We start from the raw sequence: 20,630 nt of genomic DNA on the forward strand, positions 1-20,630 counted from the left end.
GATACAAGTGATAAAAATCAACTCACTGCTTATGTTTGGGCCCAAATTTATGAATACCTGTAAAATGAAGGTCATGATATTGATGTCTGAACTACTCTGAAACTTGTAATGATCTCTTTAAATACTAAATACTATCATAGATGAACTGGAAGCCCCATCTTTCCTATGGCCTGCTCTACACTCAGATGTCAGCTCCTTTCATTCTGGGTTTGAACAGCTGAGCATAAGATGGCAAGTTCCATCCCACTGGATTATTCAATCATTTCCACTGTTAGCAGTGTGTTATTTTGGAAATACTAATTTAACTTGTGACATAACCAGAAAATTGCAAAGAGAAGTAATTCCAGTCATAAAAATAGCATTCTAAAATGGATAGGCAAAGTTCGTAAAATATTTAAAAAGCTGCAGTGTGTGTAATCTGTTAATGAAACTGAAAACTGATTTCAGACTTGGCATTATGAAGCTGTGACAAGGTTAGGAGTGCCCAAGGGATGCAAGGGTGGACAGCCATGTCTTTACCAAAGAACAGCAACAGATGGATATTAAGACATTCTTGTGCAGCTGGTCTCTTCCTCAGATGATCAAATCTTCCTCTTTCACATCACTGAAAAAGTGTTATCAAATGCTGAGAGCAATCACTGCTCTGCACTCCACTGAATTTATCAATGGCAAATGGTACCTGCAGAAGTCAATTAATCAAATGTATACAACAGCAACTTCTGAGTTCAAAGCTTTATCATTTAAACCTCAACTTCTAGAAACCTCACCACACACAGAGAGCTAGACCTTTATTTTAGGCAAAAAATGAACTATCAGAGCAGTTTCACTTGTTTTTACATAAAAAGAAGGCACACCTGCACAATTTTCTACTTCGAAACTTATTTTACAAGTGCCTTGAAACCAAATGTGAACAACTGGCTGGGACATTCAGCAACATGGCATTTGATGCTTACAGTAATAACTGCAGCTGGCACATCCCTCCACCCCACCACCACCACTGCTGCCAACTGCTGGCTGCCCAGTACAAGCCTGGTTTAATTCTTAAAGAGTTCATTGCATTTAACACAAAACACAGATCACTGTGATGTTTCTTATGAATATTTTAATGAAAACAGAGGACCAGCTGTTCAGATTCAGTCAAGAAACCAATGCTGAAATGACAATCCTGATGCTGGGGCTAATGTAAAACCAGCAGATTCAGCTCCCCATTTTTTAAAAAGAATATTCTTGCCATGCCTTCCCATTCTAGGGCACCAGGAACTTGGTGAAAATGAAACTGAAAACTGAATTGAAATTGTTCACAGTTTGTTTTCCTGTTGCTTGAAATCTGTTTAGGCATTTGCTTCACTTCTTACATAAAGAAATAAATAACTCAAGAATTACAATAAAAACGTGACAAACAACAAAGTAAGGACTGAGTCTGAGTTCACAGTAGAAGAACACATTTTCTTATAATTTCCCTTGGCAGGACTGAAACAGTAGGTAAAATCCTTTGAAGTGCCCTAGCTACTTTGGCACCTTATTGTCATTCACAGAAAAAAAATAAAGCACTTACACAAACAGAAATAAATTTCCTAAATAAAACACAATGACTTTGAAAATTTTCACTAGTGTTACATTAACATAAGAGAAATGTAATTCCCTTCAGCGATTTGAATTAGTCCTAGTGCAGAGTAATTCAAAATTACATAGCGAGTCGGTGTCAGGTTAATGCTTCAATCTAACACTATCCTTAAAAATCCACATAAAATAAAAATAATAAAAAAATCCCAAACGCCAAAACCCAACACCCAAACAATATTTTGATCTGCCTATATTTATAATTGGTACTGCTAACTAATAATTGCTGTGTTGCAGAATCACAACTGCCAGTAAAATCCACTAGAGTGTAAAAGGCCTGCTCTGGAAAGGTTCATTCTCCGTACTCTATCTGTGCTCTCAGCTCTTTGGAGAGATAATTGACCAGCACCGCTGTGAGCTTCTGCTGCAGCCCAGCATTGCCCATGACCAGAGCAGTCAGCTGAACAACATCCGTCCAGTCTAAGTGCCTGATAACATCAACAGCTTCATCATAGAGTTTCTGCTGCTCAGTAGGAGGCAATTCCAATAAAATCTGAGGGACTGGTTTGAACTGTCCAGAAGTCATCCAGGCACCAAGCAATCCACCAAATGCTCCACCTAGAAAAGACAGAGAGTTGTTAGTCTTTACCATTTAAATGAAATCCCATCCACAGCCTTCATCAACAATGTGTCTTCTTTAACTAGGTTTATACACGATATTCAAAGCACCAAGAAGGATTTCTAAAGCACTTTACATTCACAGTAATCACAAAGAAACTCTTTACACAATCAATGCTAATAGCTTCAAGCTAGAAATCAGAAACACAAGGACACTGGTCTCTTTAGGATAAGCTCTACTACTAAATAAAACCACGCCCAAGGAAAACACCAGACCAACAACTGTCATTAACACTACTCTTACTAGAGATTGCCAGACTGATCCAAGCTTTCTGCTTCTTTAGTCACACATTGCAGCCTCATACTCCCGTGAAGCCCAGCCCTGAAGGTGCTCAGAGACTAAACCACTGGACACATTCATGCTTTCAGGTACCAAACCCACGTCCCACCCACAGCAGCTGGACAAGACATGCTTGGGGTAAGTAGAGGGTTCCAGGTCATCAAGGTAACAGCAGAGGGATCCTCTACAGCTGCCCTGACTGTGGCTGCTGCTGAGAAAGCAGCCTGGCAGTCCTACACTCTGTTCTCTGACGCCAGTCTGACCTGCACCACAGCAACTCACACGACTGACACTGCTGCCCAGAGCACACACCCTGCTGGAAAGGAGAACCCTCACCATGGAGAGGTGTCGGAACCCACCCTGCTTCCAAAACTGCCACCCCCCACAACTGCTCCTAAAAAGTCATTTATGCACTCATAGGGATGCACTTTTTCATTAGACAAAAATTCTGTAATTTGCAGCTTTTACTCAGTTGGCAATTTTTCCCGTGATACCACAGAAATACTTGAAAGCCTACGATGGCTGAATTCATCTTCAAGGGACTTTTATGAGAACATCAATACCTGATTTAGGGGCACTTAATGCAAAAGGCACTAGAAGTATTGATGTCTAAGCTCCACATCCATTGGCACAAGATTTGTTATATGATCCCACTTTTCCCCCCCAGGCAACACACCCACAACCCATTCTTCTCAGAGCAAGCAGTTCTTAGAAAGCAGGATTGCTGCAAGTACTTCCATTTACTGTTGCAGATGGAAGGTAACTCATCCTCTATTTCCTGATGCAAGGCAGCAAGAAGTACAATGCCTGCTACCCAGTCCCACAGCCATCCAGGCTGTTTGTGTAAGTGAAAATGACCTGACTGCAAATGTTTCTCTAACTGTCCTAAGTGCTCAGGGTTGTTTATATATACTTGGGACTGGGAGACATTATGAAGGCCTAAACAAACACTTAAGAGAAAACACATCCAAGAATAACTTCAGTGTTTCTCATCACCTCACTCAAGAATGAGACCACTTACATTATCACATTATTATCTTTACTTCTGATTTTAAGCTTACAAATCTCTTACAAAAGCTTAATTTCCCTTCTTTGTTCCTGATAGCTTCAGTCACGTTTGTCAAAACACTATTTTGGCTATTAATTAAGCTTTGTACTTGTAATAGGAGTAAATACATAACTTCACTTTGCATTTTCTGTTATCACTCCTCACATATTATTTCCTTATTTTTTTGTAACTCAACCTTGCTAACCCTCACACAGGAATATTGCAATTCACTCCAATACCAATAAGCCTGTGACATTGCTGGAACTGCTTGCAGGAGTAAGGAGCACTCAAGGACCCGGGCTGACAGGACTTCAGTGGCAAGGCAGCTTTTAAAATAAACAACTCTTAATTCAAGAGTTATAGAGGAGAGATAGCTCTTTACTATTAGACTATATTTCCTGTAATTTTCCATGCCAGGAAAAAAAACCAAAGTGACAGGGAATAATGAATCCCAGAGGACAAAAAAAAAAGTTCACCAAGAAATTAATAGCAGGAACTTTTAAAATAAAGAAATAAAAATAATTTGTAATAAGATCACTCGGAAGATGATCCTGTCTCATGCTAAGGCTAAGAATGCTTACTCACCTCACTCCACACCCCAATTTTCATTCTTCTGTGCCACCAGGTACCAACATCCCCCTGACTGCTGCCATCATCTCTGTGCTCCTTCCTCCCTGCCTCACCCCTCTCCTCTTCCCACCAAGGCACGAAGTCTCAACACAGAATGCCCTTTTCCTTCAACTTACACCTACTACACAGACTTCCTAGTTTCTCCGTCCAGGGATTTAACCACCCTCTTGTTCCCAAAGCAAAACACACTTACCTACAGCGATTCCAGGGGGACCTCCCACCAGACCCCCAAGAAAGGCTGTGGCACCTGCCAGCAGTGCTCCCCGACCAGAGTGTTTGACAGCAGCTTTCATCCCCCTCGCCTCAGAGACGTGGCAGAGCAGCTGCATCACATCATCAACAGGGATGGGCATCTTGGCAAGTTAAGATCCTGGAAAGAACGTTTTAAGTTATCTTTTGATCACTGCAACAGAGATTAAGTCTGGTTGATAAATGAATTTTAGGAATAAAACCACTGTTCGTGAGTCTGTAAGACAAAAAGGACAGACACACAGAAAATACTGCGTGCAAAACTGCTTTCTCTTTCACTTCTTGGAAAACTAACCCTACTGGCAAACAGCTGAAACTGCAAATGAGACCTCAGAGCAGACCACAAAAAAATGGTTTCACAGAAATTTCACAGAATATTCTGAGTTGGAATGGACCCACAAGGACTATAAAGTCCAGCTCTTAAGTGAATGGCCCATAGAGGGATTGAACTCACAGGCTAGGGTGTTATTAGCACCATGCTCTAACCAGTGGAACTAACTTGAGAAATTCAGAGATTCTACAGTATGTAGTACCTAATTCTACAGTACATTGCTTTTGCCTTGAGCAACTCCCATGTGTGTTCAGCATCACACACCACTCCAGGAAAAAGACAAAGCAGAGCCTCACTCTACCACAACTAGCAGATTGTAAATGACGAATCTGTCAGGTATTTTCTCCCTGTCCTAATTCTTGCCACAAATCAGTTGGTTGTTTTCACATACCAGTTCTTCTCCCTGTTTTGTTACAGGCTTAAACACTTCCATGCTGATTTCTGAAGGTGGTAGGCTCTATGTAGCAACCAAAGAGCCTGAGGAAGGGAACAGATTTCAGGAGTCAGAGGAAAAACCTGGGACTGGGAAAAAATGCTCTGGAGACAGGCCATCAGAAATGCAGGGGTGTATATGTACAGCAGTCAGGACTCAGAGCAGACACACCAGACAACTCTCATGTACGAGGAGGCAGAGACACGGGACCCCAGCCCTGTTACACACTGAGACACGCCCTGAACATGGAGCAGAGACCTGTCCCTGAGAGTGACCCCTCTGAGACCAAAACTTTTCCACTCCATTCACTTGCTGCTGCTGCTCATTTAGCAAATACCTCCCATCCTGCACACCAAATGAGGAAAGAGCTTGCAGGGATAAAAAAAAAAAGTATTCGATAGGATTAAAAATATAATCACATATACACAAGCAGCAGATTTCTTGTTGTACATGTAATGTCAGCACTATAGAATCGATGAGCATTTGATTTTCAGCCCCTAGAACACCTCTTATCCCAGAGCATGTTCAATACATTCTCAGCCCATGCCAACCTGTCTTCAAGTCTTTCTTGAATAGATCTCAGTGCAAAGTGAAAGTGGAGTGCTATCAAACCATTTTTCATATTAAAAATTAACTACTGTGACAGCGGAAGCTTTCTTTTGCAGTAAAATGGCTGACTGCAAATCATCCATGTCCCTGCAGTATCCAAGCGCTGCTGACACTAAACAAAAGTCTGGGGTTTGGGAAGGGACTGCTTATGCTCCACAGCGGCAAAGAGGCACAGTAGGAAATTCATCAAATAGTTGATTTCTCTCACTACTTCATTCATCTTCATGCCAGTCTAAAGAAAACATCCAAGTGTCATCATTTTACCACCGTTGCTTTTGGGTTTTTGGCAGGCTGATGACACAGCAGTGGATCAGCATGGCAGTGTGTGCTGGTTAGAGACAGCAGAGCCACACGCTCTGCTTCCAGAGTTACACATCATCTCATTCAATGTGATGCAAGCTCAGAGTAATAAAATAACGGCTGCTCTGTCTGACCTAAAGCAGTAGGGGAAAAAAAAACCCACCAAATATACAACTGGTACAGCTCACGCTGCCTGGGAATGATGGCAAATGAGACGATTAAGTGTTTGTCTTTATCTTCCTACAAAGGGTGAGCAGTTTGACACTCAAGAGTAACCTTCTCATCAGCACCAGGCAGCCTGAAGTGCTGCAGGATTCACTTCCTCCCCTCAGCGAGACAGAAGCTGAATCGTGCCTGTCCTGCACCTCCTTAGCATGCCCTAGGACTAATCCAATGTGCTGAAATGAATTTGCATCTCCTCTTTGGGCCAAATCCAGCAAATGTCTCACATGAAGCTCTGCAGCATGAAGGCTCTGCAGCATGGTCAGGACAAGACAAGTTGGAAAGCTGACAACACACACAGCTCTCTCTCAGAGTGATATCATCTGCTTTCCCCCAGTCAAACTGATGGAATTCCACAGTTTCCTAAACCAATCTAACTGTAATAGATGTGAAATGGTGTTTTGTGAGCAGAGACACCCGAAGCTGAAGCCCCAGGTTCCTGCAGCAGGCCAAAGCTGGCTGCCCATAGAAAACAACCTGCATTACTCCATCCTCCACATGGCCAACACCAGGACGTGTCCTTACGCTGACCTTACACTGACGTGGCATTGCAAGCGCGATCAGCTCTACCCTGGGGTTCCTCTGAATATAAAACACCCTTTTATGACCAGTTTCAAAGTGGTTTAAAGGTGAAAAAACCCAGACTGTAATAAAAACAGAATTCACACTGCTATCTGGTGGTGTACAAAGCGTGGCAAACACACGAATTCATAACTGCCTATTAAGGTAAAGCAGAAACATGCTGGAACTCAAACAACTGTAAGTAGCCTTTCCATAGTAAATTATTTTAGAGTTTTACTCCCCTCACAACTTCCCTGAAGGAAATTTCCACTCGCAAAATTAATATTTATTTGGGTTTTTCTGGCTTGACTGAATAAAGTTCTTGGCATAGAAAAGCCGTTCCTGCTTAATTCTGAATGTAAGCAGAACACTCAAAACTCTCAAAGACATTACAAGCAGCATTCATTTTCTCTCAATTCTTACAAGTATTTCTATGATCTCTTAGCATATTCACTATATTTTAAGTCCTGCAGTGAATCTTAGTGAATACAGTAGCTGATGCACAGCACATACAAGTTGTCTTTTTTAAACTGTACATACAGAGCACTAGTGGGAGCCACTGAAACAAAAACCACGTATTACAACATGTAAAGTAATCCCAGATTCCTACATTCAGCACAGACACAGACGACTGGATCAACATCAAAGTCATACCATTACAAATTTCTGAGAAAATTTCAGGTTCCAGTGAAGAATCAAGGTGCTCAATCAGGCAATTTTCAGTGAGCAGTACTTTTTTAATCATACACTGCAGGCCATCAAAGCAGGATATTTTGACAATACAGTAACAGACAGAATAGAACAAATGGAGCTCTAAGTTTTGTGTGTCAGAGGTAGAATCCGATGATAGCCAAAAATATTTATAGACTCTGACTGTGTAACTGACAAGTAAACAAAAGTGCAATTTGATCCTATTACCAAATTCTTCACTACGGAATTCACCCAGATGTTAAGAAACACCAGGACTGTGAAATACTGGATTTGCTCTATTGGAGAAATAGAAATGTCAACAACATCCTTAAGACTGTGCCCAGCTTTCAGAGGTGCTGAGTCCCCACAGCTCCTACTGACTTTACATGGCACTGAGAATCTTCAGCACTTTGAGAAAGAACCAAAACCAAACCCAAGAGTTTTGGAACATGAAGCCATTGAGAAATCAAGATTTGTTGTTTAACTGACCTTCCTTTGTTGTTCTACTGCATTCCATGAGTATTTGTGGTCTCCCCAAATACTCATCCAAGGTATTAGACTCTCTACTTCTCTCTGACTAAATTAGATGATGCTCTCTCTTTCACCCCAAGGATGGGGGATCAAAGTGAGCAATGATCCTGCTCTTCCTATCCAAAGGGAATGGTAATATTATGTGTTTGTATCTCAACTTTGAACCTACAATCAACAGGTTTTCTTAAGAAGAAAAATGCCATATGAAGAATTAAAATAACAACATTGTACCCAACCCACTCAAAGTCCTGCTAATGCAAATAATTAAAGAGGGTCCCCAGATTACCCTGTGGTGTGAATCTCATTTCAGCTCTTCTCAATTTTACACTCCCATCTCATCACCCTACTTCCCCCTTCACAGAGTGATGACTTTAGACAAGCAAAAGCACTTTTAATCCTTGGGCTCACTGTCCCACTTATAGAAAAATGAACACCAAATGTCCCCACAGGAGATATTCTAACACAGCCTGGCCCACCACCCAGCTGCCCTCACTGCTCCTTACAGCCTCTTACTGAGTTAACTGAGTAAACTCTTCAGTAAACTCTCTGCAATGTGCACGGCACAAAAAAACACCCACACAACAAATTCCAAACCTAACAAGCAATGAGGACATAGGACTAAGTCCTCTTACCTGGAGCTATCTTTATTGTGGTGGACACCATTTGGTGATAAGCAAGGATGTGAGGTGAGAATCTCCACACAAGTGCTAGAAAGCATACAAGTGCTCTGTGTAGATCTTCAAACTGTTTCACTTCAAGGCCTCAGCCAACATTTATGCAAGCCCATGTGTCCAGGAGATTACATAGGACAATTTCTTATCTCAATTGTACAGCAACAGCTCTATCTGCAGTGCAACTTCTTATAAGGAACATCAGAACAGCACTGGAGCAAAACCAAACACAAAGTACTCAACAACTGAGGCAGACTAAAGAACACGACTTCACAAACAACAGTGGGCACAGAGATGTGACCTGATGATTGACCAGGCCAGAAGTTCATTAATTATTTCAATAAGAGCAGGTGGACAGACAAGGAATCAACATATTCCCATCTGCAAATGAGGACTGTCTCATCACTGGTCCATACACATACTGTTGGCTTGAGGAGCACCTGTGCTCCTAAATCATCACTTTCTGGAAATCCCACCTTTAGAGCCTGGTCTAGTACTTGATATCTGCAAAGCAGGTGGTCTGTCTGATTTAAATCATGACTGGCATCAGCAGTCAGTAAAACTTGGTTTCAATACACCAGTTTTAAACCTGCTCTGCATTTGTAATTTTCAGTTATTTTGCTAAGAAGGGTTTACTCCTACTTAGTGGAGTAAAGATTAAAACATGCTGATCGCCATTCTTATCTCAGCTTTTGGTACTCTTCTTTCCCAAGCATGAGGATTCACTACATCTACAAATATTTACTGTATAATAATATAATTATGTTGCTGACTATACGTTTATTCAGATGTTAATTTTTTTAATTTCAATTATATTAGGAGAGGGTAAAAAACTCTTGTATTTGCTAGACAATCTGAATTCAATTGAAATGCATAAAAGAGCATTTCAATATTGTTTTGTAAGAACTGTGACCCTAAGAGCATTGCTTACTTCTTCTGTGTATTTATCAAAGCATGTAAATTTATCAAAGCATTTAAGTGGTTTATTTAACACAAGAGGCAACAAATTTACTCATTAGATGAACAAACTACTTCTAGGAACACAGAAGCTCATTGTACAAGGCTCCTGGATGCCTAAAAATGCAGGTAAATATTCAGTGGCAACTATGTCATTCCACTGATATAAAAGGAAATTTGCCACCTAACCTGTCTAGGCACTTGGGATATCCACCTTACCTGGTCTGCTAAATTTCAAAGTATCTGTGAAAGACTGGTCATAACTCCTTCTACCCCTGAATTTTTATAGACCTATTCAATGTCTTTCTAATTTATAACTTAAGAGTGATTTTTTTTTCCATTTCCTAGCCAGTTTCTCCATTTTGAAGGCAGCGTCCAACAAAGTTACAGGCCACTTCCATCAGCTAGCTGATACTGGAGCCAACGATCAGACTTATAGTTAAGAAAGAAAAGAGAGCTGACACTAAGAAAACACAAATAGCAGAGCTGTTCCCCTGTAGAGGTTCTTGGTGCAGCACACTGCACCGGTATCTTCAAAATCTAAACTGAGCCTGAAAATTAAAGATGTTTTCCCTGACTCACTGCTAAAAAATATAAAACTTCACCTCATTAAAATTAATCAACGTGTTCTGAATGTTTCAAAATTTATTAAAAACGTTATGACTAAAACAGGCTGAGCATAAAATGTAATTATGAGCCCTTTCAAACAGACGAAATTTAATTACATTACAGCTAATTTTTTACTTATTTTCCTACAGTGCCCCATTCCAGGTCTACTATTGCTGAAGAGACACTCCGGCCTAAACGTGACTTGGGGGGGCGGAGAGGAAGAGAAATCAGGAGTTCACTCAAAACCCATCACAGTTCCTTCAAAACCCACCGAAGTTCCTCTAAAACACACCCAAACCCACCTGGGGGCGTTCCTGGGTCCCCTGCTCCGGGTGACCCTGCCCGCGGCCGGCGGGTCGGGCTGGGCTGCCTCCCGACCCTGATGGTTCCCCGAAGCCAAGGGGGCGTTCGGTGGGGTCTGAACGTCTTTAAGGGTCCTATCCCGTATCCAAGGGATGCCCCCGGCTCCAGGGGCGGTCCCAGGGGCTGGAGCGGCTCCGCGGCCCCGCTCCCCGCAGCCCCGGCGGCCTCGCCGGGCCCTCCCCGGGGCCGCACACGCGAACCCCGCGGGCCGGGCCGGGGCTGCCCGAGGAGCGGAGCGGACACGGTGGGGCCCGCTCGGGCTCCGCTCCGTCCGCCGCGGCCCTTCCCTCCTCTACCTCCTCCTCCCCTCCATCCTCCTTCCCCCGCCTACCTCCGCCGGCAGCGCCCGGCTCCGGGCCCGGCCGGGCACGACACTGCGGCGGCGCCGGAGGAGGGGCGGCCCCGAGCGCAGCCGCCGGCCCTGCCCGCGCTGGGCTCGGCTCGGCTGAGATCGGCTCGGCTCGGCTGTGCCGGGCCCGGGCAGCAATCCCGGCCCCTCCGCGCCTGCTCCGCGGGCACCGGGCTGTGGAGCCGCCGCCTCCTCCCGCTGCCGGGTCCGGCGGCGCCTCCGGGGACACAGCACGCGGCCCCGTGCGGGTGTGACACTGTCACGGGGCAGGGGACGGCACCGCGGTGCTCAGAGGGATGGAGCGCCTCTCCCGCGAGGAAAGGCTGGGAGGATCGGGATTGTTGAGACGGTTTAGGGGTGACCTAATCGCGGCCTTCCAGTGCCCGGAGGGAGCCTACCTGAAAGATGGGGAGAGACTATTAACAAGAGCGCATAGTGACAGGACAAGGGGGAATGCCTTCACACTGACAGAGAGTAGGTTTAGATTAGATATTAGGAAGAAATTCTTCCCTGTGAGGGTGGTGAAGCCCTGGCACAGGTTTCCCAGAGAAGCTGTGGCTGCCCCATTCCTGGAAGTGTCCAAGGCCAGGCTGGACGGAGCTTGGAGCAACCTGGTCTAGTGGAAGGTGTCCCTGTCCATGGCAGGGGATTGGAATGAGATGATCTTCAAGGTCCCCTTCCAACCCAAACCATTCTATGATTTTAGGAAGCTGGTTGTGGAACAGCACATCCCAATCCCAGCTGAGCTGGGATACAGGACGAGGAAGAGAGGGGCTGTTAGGACATCCCTGGCCCTGCTCTGAGAATTTAATCTCAGAATATTTTCGCATGCTTTTCACCCGGGTTTGTTTCAGTCACCAGCTCGGTACAGTGCAGCGTGCCAGCCTGATAGAGCACCACGAGTAATCAAACAAGCATTACAACAGCTGTGCCACATATGGCTCCTGAAATATCACACTGGTTCGTAATACCAGTACAATCTTGGAAAAATTACTGCCTAATGTTAAAAATGCTGCCATTTCCCCAAGAATGGATTATTAACAGAGGGTTTTGGTTTTGTAAACTAAGCCTTCATTATGAAATCGTTTCTGATTTAAAGTAAACCATCTCCCCTGTGTTTCATGTTGAAAAGACAAAAAAGCAGGATGAGGAAATGAAGGAGAAATACAACTCACAAAAAATTTTTGTCCCTTTCCTGTGGCTGCACTGGGGACTCCTTAACCTCCCCATGCTTTATACGATCACATAAAATAACTCTCTGTGTAACAACTCAAAATGTTACAGGTCTACTGGTGCTCTTGATTTTTACGATTTGGATGTAAAAGGCAAATGTAATTCCTAAAATGAACAAAGAACCTAAATGCCACAAATATTTTAAAAAGTAACACCCCAAATTCCAGCTGCAAGCAGCCTTCCAAGGGGTAATATTAAAAGCAATGAAGTTTGCCAACCAGCAAAGGAGGGAATTTTTATCACTCTATTCCAAAACTGAATCATTACTTGACTACTCCAGTTAAAAATAAACACGGGTTTTAGAGCTACATCAGCAGGTATTTATTAGGTCTATTTTTCAATATGATAAAAGTTACTAAAATGAAAATATAAGATAACAATGGAAAGTGTATCCTTTAAGGATATACATAAATCACGCTACACAAACTCTGACTCGGTTAAGTCAACGGGAATGTGCTGCCCGGCGGCTCCACCTGGCGGCTTCCCACTCCTCGGGAGCATCTCCTCACCTGCAACCTCAGGAAAGCCCGCACCTCCTCACCTGAATGCCAGCAGGGACAGCTCTGCTCCGTGTATCTCCGGATATCTGTGTATTATGCCTGGATCTGTCACTTCTTCCACAGTGTATTTTCACACCTCAACATGCACCTTTCACAAGTAATCAGTACCTGAGATAGATGTTCACATGCTTTTTAACTCCAGGAGCTGGTGGAGTGAGAGCAGTTCAAGGTGGTCCTGCTCCAAATCAGATCCTGTCAATCTCTCACTGTATTCTCTGTATATTAAGGGACTGGATCATCTCTCTTATGAGAAAAGGCTGAGGGAGCTGGGCCTGTTCAGCCTTGAGAAGACACAGCTGAGAGGGGACCTCACCAATGTGTAGAAATATGTAAAGGGAGGGTGCCAAGAGGATGGACCAGGCTCTGCTCGGGGGTGCCCAGCAATGGGACAAGAGGCAACGGTAGGAACTGATGCCCAGGAAGTTCCACCTGAACATGAGAAAGACCTTCTTTCCTGTGCAGTGACTGAGCACTGGAAGTGATTGTCCAGAGAGGGTGTGGAGTCTCCTTCATTGGGGATAGTCAAGAACTGTCTGGACACAATCCTGTGCCATGTATGTGCTCTGGGATGACACTGCCTGGGCAGGGAAGTTGGACCAGATGACACCATTCTGTGATTCTGTATTCACTGCAGCGTGCTGGGCTCTTTTAAGTACTAGATGTCATTGCTCTTCCTACATCCCTTTTATCAGCACTGATTCACTATTTAATTTCCTGTATCAGGATGTTTTACATATTTTTCCTGTTCAGGTTACTAGGAACTCCATGCTTTTAAAAAACAAGAGAAAAAAACACATTCCCTTTCATCCCCCAAAATCATCTGTCAAAGGCAGGCATCAGAAATCAACCACAGCAATGCTGCACTGGCATTCTGGTCTGATGAACCACTTGGCAGGTTTCTGTCAAGTCCTTCCCTAACATACAGCAGAACCCAAAATAACTGCAGGCCCATTCAGCCTGTCCTCAGTGTGCTGCATTCACTGCATATTTTTCACAGCTTTTGACATACTAAGAGATAGGCCAAGGGGCACCACAAAGGATTTCAGCTGGAGATGGGCTGTTGCTACCAAAACAATGATTCATTCTGGCTTTCAGTTTGCTCATTACAACATCTCAAGAAAACGCCTATGAGAAGCAGGCTCAGTCTAAAGGAACTGGCCAGAAACACCTGATCCAATTATCTGAAATACCTATTACCTTCACAGGAAACCATGACAGATTCTTTTTTTTAAGATGAGTCACTTAATCTTGTTGGACAGAAAGAAGCTGTTTCTCTAAATCTTCTTCTGTGCTAGAGATTCACAGAGAAACCAGGAGGATTAGGCAACTGTGACAGACTTAGTTTCATTGCTTCACTTAGTTACACTTTATTTTTCTTAAAATCTTGGTTTTTTTTTTTTTAATCACAATGGCAGGACAAAAGCCATTCCAAACTTGGGGCACACTTTAAGTAATATTGATCCATTTGCCTAAGTTTGCAAAGCACCTAAAAATACCCTTGAGGTTTCCCTTTGGTATCAATGCATTGCTTGGATATGGGCGAGGATGGTTTAATTTACAGTGTTAGATCAAAGCAAGGAGAAAAGAGGGAAAAGGAAGAAATGTCATATGTTCTCCAGAACATGTCGTGGGAGTGGTCCACAGAGAAGAAAGGAACGGAAGACGTAGCAAAGCAGGTTTCTGATCACATCTGAGTTTAGAAGGGCATGATATTTCTGAAATCTGGGAAACCCTCTGCTGCAGTGATGAAAAGCTGTTTTGCTTACATCCTTCTGATGTCCAGGGCTCCAGACAAGCTCCATCTCTCCCTTGGTGCTGTAATGCCCTGGTATGTGTGCTCTTACAGAGCCACAGCCAAAACAGCAGCTGTTCTGGAAGGTCTGCTTCATATTATAGTGATAATTTGAACCTTTTCCTTCCTGACAACACAACAGTTTTGTAACTTCTGAGTTCCTCGTATTATACTCTGGATTGCCAGGAAAATGGCGAGCCTTCACAAGATCAAACGAGGCAGAACTGCATCAGAAAAGAAAATGAATACAAAAGTAATGCAGCATTTAAACTCTTAAACAGAGCCACTTAGTAAGGAAATTTTGCAACTGCAGAACGGCTGTTTAAAAGGAACGAAAAAAGGCAACATTTCTAAAAGCAGGAACAAAGCTCTAATTGTCACCTATTAACACTCTTCACCTCTGAGCTCGAAGGTGTAAATAATGCAGCAGAAATGACCAAATCACTGCAGGAAGACACAATAGCAGGTTACTGAGACCCACTACAAGCAAAGCATATGCTTGATGGCAAATCTTTTCCCCATTTCCTACATTAGATATTCATCAGGGTCTGACTTCTAATTGAATGCAAATAAAGAATATAACAGGTTTTTGCATATGAAGTGAAGCTATAGAACATCTGCCTCTTCACAGCCTTTCAATGTACCTTATGTGACATTAAGCAAAGAAGAGGTTTGCCTCATCAGCTTGTAGGAAATGGTGAATTTGAAGAACAGTTTGACTGAACTAAATCATTCCACTGCTGCTGTAAAAGGTGTCTCTCTGATCTCCCCGTGCAGTCCTAGGTGATAAAATGCCAAGTTGGGCAAAATCAGTTTCAATGCCAAAAAGATGGACTACTGGTGCAGAAGGTCACAAAACACTATTAATTGCCTTATATCATCTCAGTCTTGAAAGATGATCCAGAAATATAGGCTGGTGCTTTGGAATGGAGCACACATTGCCAGCTAGAGCTATCCAAGCAAGCTATTAAAGGTACTTAAGGCATAACCTTACCTGCAAATGGTATAACCTATCTCCTGCTTCTTTAGACTCTTTTATTCTGTTTTTTTACTTCCTCGGCAGCCTAATTCACTAATTGTGTTTACTGGTACAGAGTAGTCATTTTGTGACCTTTTCAGAACAAAAAGCTACAGCAATTCTGAATGTAAAATCAGTGTCCTGAAATTAGCTTACATGTTTATATATTATAGCATATATAAACACTGAAGTGGAAATAAAATCCTGGCTAAAAAAATAGCAACACAAAACACCTGCAAGGTTTCCAGAGAGGAGCTAAAAAAAAAAAACACTACAATCTCCTATAGCCACTCTTTTGCAGAATGTATCGAAGAAAAGTGCATCTGAGGTTTCTTCAAACCTCTAATTAAAGGGCATCCATAAAGCAGACAAATGTCAAAATCAGATCTAAAATGTCTGTTGTAAATTCAGTTAAGGAACAAAGCATTTTAGTATCAAGGATGGATGACATTTGAAGGTGTCTGGAATAACATCAATGATACATTTCCATGCTTGGTACTATTCAGTGGCGTGAGAAACATGTACCATAATGTGTACTGGTGCTTGTCTGAGAATAGTAAATGTTCAGCTACGTGTAATTCTGGCCCCAAACACATCTCTTTGGAAATGCAAAGTAAGCACAAAGAAGCTGATTTCAGTCCCATCAAAATCAAGGGTCATTGGCTGACTTCACTTCCAACCTTACACCCACTCCATGGGTGCTGAATGAGTGCCCAAATTTTACAAAGGTCTTAGATAGAGTTTCCTGTTCTTCTAGGTACATAGACCAATTCTCTCCAGCATTCCTGGGTCTGAGTTCTGATAATGTGGCAGGCAGGAGAGGAGCTGACAGTCAGACAGGGAGTGGGGTGGAAGAGGCAAGCCTGTACAGTTTGCATTGCCTGATTTTTTCTCATATGGTAAGCTGGAGGCAGGAAGATGAAAAAAGTGATCCCATCTACAATGATGGGCCAGACTCAAAGCTTCCAGAAGTCACTGCAAATACTCAAATGTGCTACAATGAGATTTTCAGACTTACACAGTTTATATTTTAGTATTGTCTCCTGGGTCACCTCTCAGCATCATGTGCAACCACAAAGGTGTCACCATCTGGGATCGCATAATGCCTATGTGGCTGCAACAGGGTTCTCTGAAGAGCTAAGCCAAATGAAGAGCAGGACAGTGTTTATACTATATTTATAGTTGTTCTATAACATGATGTAGACTTTGGAAACAAAAAGAACTGGAAATTCTTTGCTAACTACAAAGGGGACCTTTGCTGGCTTTCTGCAGCTCTCATTTTGGGAACCACTGCCTTAAAAATGTTACAAATGACTGAGTCAGGAGTAAAATGATGTGCATTCAAACCCAGTAATGGGCGTAATTTATACAGAACAGCTAATGGCAAATGACTTTACCTACAACAGTATGCATATACGTAATCAGAAGAGGTAAATGCTTCTACTGGAGTGGAGCACACTGCCCAAGCAGATGACTGAATGCTAGAAAGGAAAAGAACTGGGCAGCCCTTTTTCTATGATAAGTTCCAGGGGATTCTTCATTCTGCCCTAAGCCGACAAGCATTAATTTCTCAAAAGTCTGTTGGAAAGACTCACAGCAGGATGTGCCAATCCAGCTATACCATGGAAGGATAAAAGGCCAAGATTTTGCTGCAGTCAGAATAAACAACTGTCTTTAATTCCTGTCAAACAGTAGCCGTGTCTCTGCTAGTATTTGAAACGTGTGTAACATGTTGTTAAGTTACACCTCCACAGCCAGCACTATTACTCTTTTTTTCAGCCTATATTCCCATCAGGCCTCATAGAAAAACCCACAGGGGACAAAAGAGAACCCTGAATCCACACCCAAGAACAGAGTCCCATAAGAGCAAGAAATTATAAAATCTACTGAAGAGATTTTCTTCAGGAAGATCACAGGTCTCATGCTTTAGCTGTGGCCCGTTCCTTTGCCAGCAGGTTCAGAGAGAGTGATCTGAGCGAGCTAAGTGATTTCTCTCACGTAAGCTGCTCACGATGACTACAGAAACCTCAAGGATTACAGTGCACAAACAATGGGAGAAAAGCTGCTTCAAATAATACACCCAGACAATGGAGTTGCCATTATGGTAGCAATGCAAAATATAGACAGGGATTTAAATGAAAGGGGCGATATCTGTATGCTTTGGAGGGCTCACGTGTGCCAAATTTGGCAGCATGAGTGTTCATATTGCTTGTTGCTCCACCCCTTGAACAATGAGGCTAAACCCCATATGTGCAGGAGTTGGTAGAGCACAAGCAGTTTTGCTAATCATGCTGCATGCAAAAGCAAAAAGACAAAGGAAACTAGTAATGCTTAGACTAGCATTGGGGAAATAATTAAGCATGAATGAAATATTGTATGTGGATTTGAAATGAATGTTCTTGGAAACAATTGTGCTGTTTCAGTTGTGCTGCTTTCCCCCCTAAGTTTCACAAAGTAATTTGCATGTCATTTAAATAAATACCATAAATTATTGCAAACTTTTTGTTTTTATTTACATAAAACAAAGTGCTCATTTCCATTATTGTTTGGATTACCTGACAAGAGTGAAATGCAGAGGTCTGAGAGGAAACTTGTCTTTCCCCAAAGTATTACAGGTTTCTCATGCGTGAGAGAGCCAGAAAGCAGGACCCCATCTTCAGCTTTGCCTTGCATAGACAAGGAATGCTCTGTACATAAAACAGAGATATGGGATCAGATCCCCCAGTTGATCCAAGCTGGAGCTGCAAGCTGGACAAGGGTACTGGTATCAGCTGCCTTGTACTTGTCTGGGTTTCATGGCCCTTTCTGAATGTAACAGCCTCAGCACTGCCTCTCTGCTGGCCAAACCTGCTTTTTCTGGGATACCTTAGTTCTTTGCAGGTTAAGCACACACAGAAAACAACATTTCCTCTCCAGCCATACAGAACTGCCACGAGCTGCCCAAGTGCTCAGCAGAGTCCACAGAGGATGCTCAGTACAGCTGTCACACACTGGCAGGTCAGGACACAGGACACTTAACTTGTGTTTCTCTGATGAATCCTCTGCCTCTCTTTGAGAACTCATGTGAGGGTTACCTTCAGCCACCACAACTTACAATTCCATTATTCTGTACTATTCTCTGATGCTCATATTGCTTTCGCTTTCTTTCAGTGTTATCCACACATCACCAATTTGATTTCACCTCTGATAAATATTTGCCTTCCTTCTTGACTATGTAATTACACTGTCTCAGAGCCCTCCTCGAAACTGCTTTCTCGTCTCACCCCATCATGGGGTCAACAGCAGCCAATTCAGAACCCTTGACATTCTGTGTGTTCAGACAATTCAAAAGAAATCAAATGACCAAAATACACAAATCCAAGAAAAAGTGAGGGCACGGTAGCCTTAAATGTTAGGAAGGTGCACGGTGCACATCCCTCTGCAGGATTATATGAAGCCTGTGGGCTACTGAAAACCAAATACAGGAACCATCACCTGAAAAACCAAGTGACCTAACATTCTGCAAAAGGGGAATTTAATATGTAGAATTTTAGTGTTCTGGCTATAAGACAGTAAATGATCATTTGGGTTTCTGACCTTTGAAGTCTATCTGTGTGTTTCCTCCCCAGTGCTTGTATTTACATCTGGTTGCTCTCTCCAGTTCAAATGGGAACCCAATAAGCATTCTCCTCTCTTCTCACATAACTCTGGGCTGCTTTTCCCCACGATCTGTTGTTAAATATGTCAAACGTTGTAGATTGCAAGCCAGGTGAACTCATCATACAGACATTCTTTTCACAGAGGAGTTGCCTGAAGCCTCAATTTCTAAGGCTGTTTTTTGTTTTGTAAACTCATTTCCCATCTTGGATATGAAGGCATTTAGGCACTTACTTTCCTGGCTTTGCTTATGGGAGTCCTAAGATGTGCTTCAACACAAAGGAAGTAAAATTGACTGGGTCTAACTTCATGGTTTCCAGATATCACTAGGGTGTGCTGTAGATCATGAAATTTCAGTAAAGCACAGTTAACAGGGAAAAATCTAGCTGCTATACTAGATATTTTAAATTAATTACAAACACAGAAACAACTCAACACTGACTCAAATTCCTTTTAAAACAACATACACACTCAGGAGACACAATATAACATTTTTAAAATTTAAAACATTTTTGTACACAGGCTTGGTCAGCACAGTGTCATACACAACAGAAAACTAACTAGAGCCAGGCAGACAATCACACACCTAAACTGCATGTAGATAACTAAAATTCAGGCATACAGTCTGGTGGGAATTGAAAAATTGGGTCTAGAACCAATATCCATAACAAACCAGATAACAAGATAATAAGGGATCCTTTGTGGAATACTTCCTTTGGAAAAAAAAATTATGAGACTATATAAGCCACTGAAACACACAGAGGTAAGGCCTGGGGGTGCAGAGTCAGGGGATGAATTGTAATTACCTACACAAATTGATTTATATAAGCAATGTTGCTGAGATTTCTAGTGAGGAGAACCGTGGGACTGGGCCAAATTCATCACAGGAGACTGGCACCTCTCAGGTATCAGCTCTTGGTACAAGGGTGCCCAGACAACAGCCTGAGGAGGAAGGAAAGTGCCAGCTCCCATCTCTGGGCTTCCATCCACTTTCAGCTCCTGCAGGAGCTGGGAACACTTGGTACAACCTACACCCAACCAGCTGCTCAGCACCTGTGAGAAAGCACCTTCCTCCTCTTGCACCTGTAACCTCCAGCCTAGGAAAGAAACACACCCTGGCACCCCATCCTTCAGCACCCATCGGCTCCCAGGATGGTCATGGAGTGATGGTGGGATCACTGACCCAGCACATTAAGGACGCTGAATCACAAGGGGTTTTTAAGCACAGCTAACTTTAAGCATACACTTACACTAACAACCGCAGACTCAAATGCAAATTTAAAAAGAAGCACCTATTGAAACATGAACAAAAGCTTAACT

At 42.9% G+C, this 20,630-nt stretch overlaps 2 protein-coding genes across 2 annotated transcripts in view; both read right to left on the minus strand.

The window, feature by feature from the left end:
• Positions 1-717: 717 nt before the first annotated feature.
• CUNH19orf12 (chromosome unknown C19orf12 homolog) lies at positions 718-11,151 on the minus strand. Its single transcript, XM_027697646.1, has 3 exons — positions 11,054-11,151; positions 4,390-4,566; positions 718-2,178 (listed from the first exon to the last, which is right to left on the minus strand). Exons 2-3 carry the CDS (start codon positions 4,547-4,549, stop codon positions 1,913-1,915), a joined length of 426 nt encoding a protein of 141 aa, XP_027553447.1. The 5' UTR covers positions 4,550-4,566; positions 11,054-11,151; the 3' UTR covers positions 718-1,912.
• Positions 11,152-14,640: 3,489 nt separating this feature from the next.
• The window catches only part of LOC113974486 (uncharacterized protein F13E9.13, mitochondrial-like), a 37,152-nt gene continuing 31,162 nt past the window's right edge, over positions 14,641-20,630 (minus strand). Inside the window, exon 8 of the mRNA XM_027697645.1 lies at positions 14,641-14,880. Within this exon, the coding sequence (XP_027553446.1) occupies positions 14,858-14,880 (23 nt within the window). The 3' untranslated portion in view covers positions 14,641-14,857. The remainder of the gene's footprint in view (positions 14,881-20,630) is intronic.

This window comes from Neopelma chrysocephalum, unplaced genomic scaffold, assembly GCF_003984885.1.
Source record: "Neopelma chrysocephalum unplaced genomic scaffold, ASM398488v2 Primary Assembly neopelma1_121, whole genome shotgun sequence".
Lineage (NCBI taxonomy): Eukaryota > Metazoa > Chordata > Aves > Passeriformes > Pipridae > Neopelma > Neopelma chrysocephalum.